At 44.4% G+C, this 9,613-nt stretch overlaps 1 protein-coding gene across 1 annotated transcript in view; it reads right to left on the reverse strand.

Annotated features, from left to right (window-relative positions):
* The window catches only part of IL20RA (interleukin 20 receptor subunit alpha), a 37,133-nt gene extending 29,984 nt beyond the window's left edge, over window positions 1–7,149 (reverse strand). The window contains exon 1 of the mRNA XM_059399179.1: window positions 6,522–7,149. Coding sequence (XP_059255162.1) covers window positions 6,522–6,648 — 127 coding nt within the window. The 5' untranslated portion in view covers window positions 6,649–7,149. The remainder of the gene's footprint in view (window positions 1–6,521) is intronic.
* Between the last annotated feature and the right edge of the window lie 2,464 nt (window positions 7,150–9,613).

Below are 9,613 nucleotides of genomic sequence, written 5' to 3' on the forward strand. Positions count from 1 at the left end.
TGCTTGGGGGGAAGCCTGCTTCTTCCTCTCCCTCTGCCTGCTGCTCCTCCTGCTTGTGTGCTCTCTCTCTCTCACTGTTAAACAAACAAACAAACACATAAATACATAAAATATTTAAAAAAAATTTTTTTCCTAGAGAAGACTATCTTTAATTGCATCTAGACCCAAGCTCAAGATAAAACATTATACCCTATGTCCATCCTCTATCCTTCGAGAAGCAAACAGAAAGAAAACTATCTCCACCAAGTGAAATTGTCTTATTATGAAAGCCTGAGTTGAAATGAGGGTCCCAAGTCTGTGTCTCTGAGGAGAGGACAACAAAGAAAAGGAGGGCAGCTTTCAGGCATCAGGAACCCTATGTTCACTAAGAAACTGATGCTGAATCATCTAAGGATAAACACGCCAGGTGTAGTGCTTGAAATCTTAGTAGACTGGCTGTCTCATCAGGATCTACAGGGAGGCAGCTTGGGAGCTTGCAGAGAACACACACATGCTAGAAGGACGAGGAGAGAGAGGCTGGCATGACGTAACTGGGAAGGCGGTTGGCTGAGAGGGGGGAAGACATAGATGGGGCGTTCAATTATCTGCATATCCTGTTCTGCATGGCTTCCACAGCAGAGACTGAGGACCGACTATGGGAGAAGATGCAAGAGAGTAAGCTCTTAGCACATTACATGGAAAGACACTGTAATAATTGGAAGTCTGCAGTGACAGGACATCCTGCCTTGGTAGGCAGTGAGTGTCCCGTGATGACAGGTGCTCAAACAGCAGACGGGTAATGATCTGGAAGTAATGCTTTAGAGCTGATTCATACGAGAAACACTTGGATGGGACTTTAATAACGTCCTGTCAACCCCAGGTTCTTCTAGCCAAAGGAATTCTGAAAACTGGAGGATGTATTTAATTTCTCCAGCTGGCAATTTTTTCCCTAAAGTTTTCTTGTTCTCCAATTTTATAAGCAATTAACATTCCTTGGAATTGATTATAATGATTTAATTCATTTTTCTGGTATCAGCTTTTGTGTCAAATAATCATAAATAGGGACCAAGAAAAATCAGAATGCTTTCAGAATATCACACTCATAGCAAAAGTGTAATGTTAATAAGATAGATAAAATGATTTTACTTATTAAATATATATGCTACATTAAACTGCAGTGGTTTCGAAGATGTCTTTTTTTTTTCTTGATTATCATGGAGATAAGTGTCAATGATACTGGTAAAGCTGTACAAAGAAGAAAAAGATGCAAATAGAAAATCATTTTAAAAAACATCATGTGTGTAATGAAATGTGCTTTTAAGCAAAACCCTGCAAATTTACTGAGTAGTATTTCGTGAAAAGCACTAACAAAGGCAACACACAGATATGCAGTTTTATTTATTTAAAATATTAGAGTGGCACCTGGGTGGCTGAGTCGGCTTGGCGGCTGACTCTTGATTTTGGCTCAGGTCATGATCTCAGGGTCATGGAATCAGGTGCCATGTTTGAGCACCGGGTTCAGCACAGAGTCAGCTTGTCCCTCTCTCTTCTCCTCCCCTCCTGCCCCCTGCTCCCATGCTCTCTCTCTAAAATGAATTTAAAAGTCTTAAATAAAATATTATAAAAATAGTTAACCTTTTTATATTGACATGCTTATCCTAACATATTCATTTTATAACATGAATAATTCCATCTGCCTATTCCTTTGTCCAAAGTTTTTGCTTAAATGGGAAATATGTGTCCCACCCATGGCTCTAATAGTCAGAGCTGTAGCAGAAGGTATACTCAGAGAACTGTCGGTCCCTCCTCAACCCTACCACGTTGTTCCTATACCACGCCACCTCCCAGAGGTAATGAATATCCTCAGTTGTTCTGCCTTTCCTGGACTCATTCTGCAGGAAGCTCAACACATAGTTACAGGCAGTAGGTACATTCTGAAGAGAGAGGCTGGTGATCTTATACAACACACTTGGATCTGGGATACTCAATGACTTCTAGACAGGCTGGGGAAGTGCCTCTAGCAGAGAGATGTGGAAGCCATGCAAATGTACAAGGAATGACCTTATGTCTGCTCCAGGTAATAGTAACTACACAATGAAAATTCCCTGCAGACACCATCTTAACCAAGCGATCAAGGTTAACATCACCACGAACAAGACATATGGATATCATAAATCCTTTGTTATGACGTACTGAAAAAGACAATATTGTAAGGGCCTATTTAGCCAGAGCGACTCCACTGTGGTTAAAAGACATTCTGTTGTTTGTGCAGTAAAACTTCAACTGACCCTGCCCCCCTGCCCCCCTCCCCCCGAGAAACTTACTTAGAAGCAAGTCTGGGAAACCAGTAAAATATGGTTGGCTAGTTCTTAATAACAGAGCCCAGAATACAAGGCCAGATCGTCCAGTTCCTGATAACAGAGCCCAGAATACAAGAACGAGTCAGGCCAAGTGGAGACAATCAATCAGTAAAAAGCACACATATTGTCTCCCTAACCACCAAAGAATGTAAACCCCGCCTTTTGGGCGCCAAACTTGAGCGCCAATTCTGACCAGAGTAATAGGTTAGTTCAAACAGCTACGAAAGGGTAAATTGTAATTCAATTGGTCACCTGCGTGTGGCCTAACATGACTATGCAATGTTAAAAATCTCATTGGCCGCCTATGTGTGGCCAGGCTTTTGCTCTATAAAAGTTAGTCTGTGAAGATGGAGAGGGGTTGCTGTCTTCAGAGATGGCCCTGGCCAGTCATTCTGACTTCTAATACTTACCATAAAATAAAGCTTTAAATAACTTTCACTTTGTCTCAGTCTCCTTTCATTTAATAACAAACCTAACAAGTATTATTTGCTCAAAAAGGATAACCTCACTCTCATCGTGAAGAAACACCAAATGAACCCAAACTGAGGGATATTCTAAGAAGAGATGACACCCCAAAGTGTCAAAGACATGAAAGCAAAAACGGGCTGAAGAACTGTCATAGATTGGAGGAGATGAAGGAGGAATCAGAATTGACTGTAAAGCGGGATCCTGAAAGAGAATAAGAGCCTTAGTGGAAAAATGGCTGAAATCTGGCAATGTCTAGAGTTTGGTTAAGTATATTATACCAGTGTTAATGGCCTGGTTCTGAATATCGTACAGTGGTTAGGTAAAACGTTGAACTTGGGAGAAACCAGCTAAGGGATTTACGGAAAGTCTACTGTTCCTGAAACTTTTCTGTAAGTTTCAAATTATTTCAAAATTAAAAGTGAAAAAAATAATGAGGGGAGCTTAATTAGCTCACTGAAACCATCTGTGAGTGTACAAGTAACTACTCAGTGAAATTGAATATCCAAACGCTGCTGTGCTGATATCAGAGACGTTTGAACAAATGCCTTCACTGTGTGAGTTACAGTAAATTAGTTCTAATAAGCATACATATAGTAGGAATATTTAGACTGTGTTCTGAAACCTCCAAAAACTATAGCAAGGCTCATTTGTTCCTAGACGTAATAAACACCATATTCTTTTTTTTCTTTGGGGATTTTGGGCAGATCTCCTTGAGGGAGGCATATGGGAGGTGAGATGCCAAGTCTGAGCAGGAGTCACAGCGGGGGGTAGAGCGGGTAGGAACACTTCAGTGGTGGGAACTCCAAGTATGAAGTCTCGGAGATGGAAAGTGGTTTGGTTTGCTCTCCAAACTGGAAAAAGGACGGTGCAGGAAGTAAGTGGTGTGAGGTAAGCCTGCACAACAGGGAGGAGTGGTCCGCAAGAAACCTTGCAGGCACGTGCAGAATTATTCTATGGCAATGGATACTTCTAAAAGGCTTGAGGAGGAGATAGATGACCGTAGGAAGCCATCTTCTCTCACTTTCTCTAATTGGCTTCAGATGCTTGCTTATATAATGCTGACCACATCTCCTTATCTTCACTGAAGAATATACATGTGAATGGGCCAAAAAGGCAGAGTTTGATATGCAACAGGGATAAACTCCCTGGAGAAACTTCTGTCCCTGAAGAATGTAGAGAATGACGGTGAATGTGGGTGTCATACCCATCTTGAGGGAACGTCACAGATGTTCTGAATTCCATTAAAAGCTTACCTGAAATTAAATATCAATATTTTCCTAGAATGTTGATGCTACGTTGAATTTTTTTTCTTTCTCTTGGAATGTTCGGTTTATATTGCCTGATGCAAATACTGAGTTGGGTGACTGAATATTTGTGTGGAAACATTCAAAGAATTAAAGTATTCTTCCTGCCCAAGAGTGGTAATATCGTTTAACCCTTAGAAAGTCAGCATTGTTTAGCAGATATTGTAGCTGACCTATCAGGATAGAAATCACTTTCTTTTAAGAGGTAAGTATGGTATTCCAGGTACCTTCTAACCTGGTTCTTCCAGCAGTCCTTAGGTTGCCTGAAGACCCAGAAGAAAACAGCAATGCTTAAAGAAGAGCTAAGAAAGTACCTAGATCTTGTGGATCAGGAAAGAGTTTCTTCTGTTTTTCTTCCCCCAAATTTTGCTCTGATGCTAAGAATATTACTACTTTCTAATGTCAGCCCCTAACCCAATTATGGAGCAAGCTTTTTATTTCTCTCTCTGATTAAATATAGAAACAAGCAAATTCATATGTTAGTTGAAGACTCAATATCTGCATAAGTCAGGAGTAGTCTCTTCCCACTCAGCATATGTAGGAAAGAACTAAAAAATCATAATATATTGTGAATATATTTATAAATACAAAATTAAAAACTATAATTTTTAATAAATGTAGGATTTAGAAGAGAAACATTTTTGGGAGTATAATATCTATGGTTCAACGATCTTTCCGACATCTATATGCACACTTCATAATGTTTGGGACGGTATTGAACTTATTATTACTGTGTTTTTATTTTTTATTTAAAAGATTTTTTTATTATGTTTAATTAGCCAGCATATGGTACCACATTAGTTTTTGATGTAGTGTGCAACGATTCATTAGTTGTGTAAAACACCCAGTGCTCATCACCATACGTGCCCTCCTTAATAACCATCACTCTCTTACCCCATCCCCACGCCCCTCCCTTCTGTAACTTTCAGTTTGGTTCCTGGAGTCCATAGTCTCTGTCTCCTTCCCTGATTCCTTCCTATGGAAGCATAGTTGACACATGATGTTACATTACTTTCAGGTGTACGACATAGGGATCCACAAGTATAGTTATGTTCTGCTTACATATATACCTACTACCACCATACAACACTATTATAAAGCTGCTGACCATAGTCCCTGTGCTGTACCTTTTATCGCTAGGACTCACTCATTCCATATCTGGAGGCTGCCTCTCCCACTCCCCTTCACACATTTTGCCCATTTCCCAACCCCCACCCCATTCCCTCCGGGAATCATCAGGTTGGTCTCAATATTTATGGGCCTGTTTCTGCTTTTTGTTTGTTTATTCATTTGTTTTGTTTTTTAAACTCCACACATAAGAGAAACCATATGGTATTTGTCTTTTTCTGCCTGACTTACTTCACTTAGTATAATTCCCAAGTTGTTGCAAATGGCAAGGCCGCATTCTTTGCTATGAGTGAGTAATATTCCCATATGTGGTATGTGTGTGTATCACATCTTCTTCATCCATTCATCTTCAGACAACGGGGTTACTTCCAAAATAACTGCATCAAATTTAAAACCGTTTTCTTTGACTACTAAGAACACTGCACTTTCGAGGGCAACTTTCCTTCTGCATTCACTGTGGTTCAGCTCTGGGTGAAAAGTCATCAGACATTAAAGCCTGAACCGCGTTCCTACAAAGTACAGTATTCTGGGAAGCTCTGCTAGTTTTAATTAAAAAAAAAAAAAAAAAATCCCCGATTTCTTGCTTTAAAAGAAACCTTCTTCTTACATACCAGAAGAAAAAAAGAAATCAGGTTAATGAATCATCCTGGCTTACTGGATTCCAGTTGGTAGAATTTAAACTGAACAACACAGCAAAGCAAATTTCAGTTACCTGATGTCATAAATCAGTTAAAAATTTACTTTTAATATAAGAGTTAAAAGTAAAAATCAAAGAGCACGTATCTATCTGTACACGGTCCTAACTGCAAAGGAAAAACAATGCCGTGCTCAAGAGAGGCGATCTTAACACGAGAAACGCCGCCTCTTTCTAGACCCTGTTCTTTCGGAGCAGCGTTCCCGGGACTCGGTATTTTCATGCAAGTAGAACCATCACCGCCAGCCGCGGAGTTGGTCCCGGTTCAAGGGCGGCGGGTCGGTGCGGCCTAGGGCGCTGCGCACGGTCACCGTCGCCAACCGCGAGTTCCGAGCTGCGGGTTCTCCTTAGGGCGACCGCGGTCACACTCCCTCCGCCTCCCTGCAGCCCCGCGACGGGCAGAATGAAACTCTCAGTCCCGCAGCCTTGACGCCGCAGCAGGTGCGCGCCGACCCTCGCACCTCCCGCTCCGCGCGCGCGAACGCGAAACCCCCGAGCGGACGGACCCCGGCGGCGCTGGGCAGGCGGCGGGCCGGACCCGCTCGCGTCCGCGTCCCGCACCAGGCGGCCCGGCCGCCATCCACTTACCTGCGCGGCCTGAAGGCGCGGCCGCGAGCAGCAGCAGTAGCGGCGGCAGCAGCAGGCGCAGGGCCTGGCGGCGGGGCTCCTGGACCCCTCCGGCCGCCGCTCCCGCGGGGGGTCGGCGGGCCCACATGGGCGGCGGAGCCGGGTCACATCTCGGCGGGCGGCCCGCAGCGCCCCCCCCCCACCCCTCGAGCCCCTTCGTCGGCGCCCCCGGCCCTCGGCTGGGGCGGCGAGCGACTCTCCGCGGCCCGGAGCCCAGGGAGGCGGTACCCCGGCTGGGCCCCACCCGCGTCCCGCGGCCGCCCAGCTGGATGCCAGCGCGAGGGGAGGGACCCCGCGATGTCTGCTCCCCAGCCGCGTAGTTCCGAGAGTCTGAGCGAGTGTCCACGTCCCCACCTGCGAGGTCACGGGTGCACGTAAAAGCCCCTCTCCCTGGGAAGAGAGAGTGAGGTGAGCACACAGGCACGTGAGTCTGGTATTCAGGCCCGAGAGTCGCTCCTCCGCACTTCTGAATGTCAGAATTCGGTGCGGGAAGAAGGAGATGGCTCTTTCTTCCTCAACAGAGCGGCAGGCACTCTGCCATGCGTTGCTTGATTTCACGCAGTCTTCTCCACCTGCAACAGGTACTGTTCCACTGCACAGAAGAGAGAGGGAAACGCACAAAGGCGAGGCGTCTGCTTGAATGAAGTCCCCCGAGCTTGTGAGCAGGGGCCTGCGGACTTCCACACGGGCCCGCTTCTAGGTCCCAGGCTCTTCAAAACGGGACGGCGGGGCTGCAAGGGAAATAATGTGTTGAAATCATTAAAACGGAATAAAGAAAACCCGAGAGCCAGTCTCAGCCCTGGTCCCTTGAGAGGGACTTCTAAAGGCTGGGCACCGCCTTAAAATAGACCCCTGGTGTGTTCCCTCTTTTCCTCACAGATAACCCAAGGGTACAAAATTAAAACGCTGAATTTAGCTCAACTACCTTCATCTTACAAAAAAAGAATCTAAAGGAATTGAAAAAGAAAGAAGTCTTTTTGCTGGGAAGGAGTGAGAGGACGGGCAGGATTTTTCAAGAGTGCCCTAAGTATGCTATTTCCTTCTCCACAGAAAGACTTAGGAACAGAGAGGAAGTCCCGCTCGGTTGTCCTTTTGGCTGGGCTCCGTGTTGGGACGCCATAGTCTCCAAACATCTGTCAGCTGGCTCCTTTAGGTTCCATCCATAGGGGGCGCTGGATGAACGCTGACCGCTGGAGGAGAAGCCAGGGGACTGGGCTTCCTCTTTGCTGTTTTCCTTAGCTATGCCCCACAGTGTCCCCTCACCTTGGCAGGTGTAGCTCGTTCCATACTCCCAGAATCAGCTTCCCTGTGCCCCCTCAGAGACACCAGCAGTGGGCCGGCCGGGTCCATTCGCAGAGGCCAGAGCTCCAGCTTCCTGGGTTCCTCTGCCAGGATAGAACCCCCACATCTTCCCTTTGTTCCTTCAGCCCTGGGGGAGGAGGGTTTGCTTCTGGTAATTACTTCCCCTGTTTTCCGGCTGGGGTCTTACTGGTTCAGTAAGCAGTCGGAAGGACTGAACATTTTAGGAAGGACGCTATCGTAGATCATCAGCATTGTGGTGAATTATTATGGTTTTAACTGACTGCCAATTTTATGAGTAAGGTTTTATCCTTATCATTTTAAATCTAGTAGGTTAAATGTGACATATATTTGCCACAAAAGTATTTGGGGCCAATTATTCTTGGTATCTAAACTTTAGGACTTATTTGCGGTTCTATTCAAATAGGAATCATTCCTGGCCCCAAAGGAACTAAAGCAGACATGTCCAGAGCCCTCCTCCCTCCCTTATCTCCTACCCTTCTTAACTTGGGGAGTAACAGTTCTGTTCCTTCTGTACACACATCTTCCCTCTGCCCTCCTCAAGTTCCCCTTTGCACTTGTCAGACAGCATGTCAGAATTTCACCATCTCCTACCTGTAACAAATTCACCTCTCTGTCCTCCCCAGATGCCTGTGGTTCTTGTAGGATGAGTGGGACCTAAAACATTGCTTAAGTGTTCAGTTGATGTTTTCCATGCATTAAATTCAAGAGTGTATTCATGACTTCTTTTGTTTTTACCTATGACCTGGAACTCACCTTAGGGAGTTTCCTTTGTACCTTTAAATTCTGCCTCCTTCCCCACCCTGTGAACTGCAGGAAGAGGTAGTCCGGTTCTCTCCCAGTCTAAACTTTCCCAGTCAAAATAAATCCTAGTATATCCTTCAGAAGATTTTTGAAATGACTCAGCACATTCAAACTGATGTTTTCTTCTGTCATAAAGATTACAACTATTCTTTCTTTTCTTTTTTTCCTGATGGGTGCCTTATTTTTCTATTAAGTTTTTAATTTTGGCGTGCCTAGGTGGCTCCGTTGCTTAGGCATCTGCCTTCTGTTCATGATCCCGGGGTCCTGGGATTGACCTGGCGTTGGGCGCTCTGCTCAGCGAGAAGTCTGCTTCTCCCTCTCCCTCTGCTGCTCCCCCTGTTTGTGCTCTCTGTGTCAAATAAATAAATAAAATCTTTTTAAAAAGTTTAAAATTTTAATTCCAGTATAGGAAATATACAGTGTTACATTAGTTTCAGGTGTATAATACAGTGAGTCAACATTAGGCATTATTCAGTGCTCCTCAGGATAACTGCACTTGTAATCCGCCTAACCTCTTTCACCCATCCCCACCCACTTCCTCTCTGGTAACCACCAGTTTGTTCTCCATGTTAAGAGTCTCTTTCTTGGTTTGTCTCTCTTCTTCCTTTGCTCATTTGTTTTATTTCTTAAGTTCCACATATGAGTGAAATCATGTGGTACTTGTCTTTCTCTGACTGACTTATTTCGCTTAGCATTATATCTTCCGGATCCGTCCATGTTGTTGCAAATGGCAAGATTCATTCTTTTTACGGCTGAGTAATATTCCACTGTATGTATATACCACATCTTCTTTACCTATTCATCTATCTGTGGACACTTGGGCTGCTTCTATAATTTGGTTATTGTAAATAATGCTGCTATAAACATAGGGGTGCATGGATCCCTGTTAATTACAGTTTTTGTATTATTTGGCAAATACTGGAAGTAAC

Source organism: Mustela nigripes, chromosome 5 (assembly GCF_022355385.1).
Source record: "Mustela nigripes isolate SB6536 chromosome 5, MUSNIG.SB6536, whole genome shotgun sequence".
Taxonomy (NCBI): Eukaryota; Metazoa; Chordata; class Mammalia; order Carnivora; family Mustelidae; genus Mustela; species Mustela nigripes.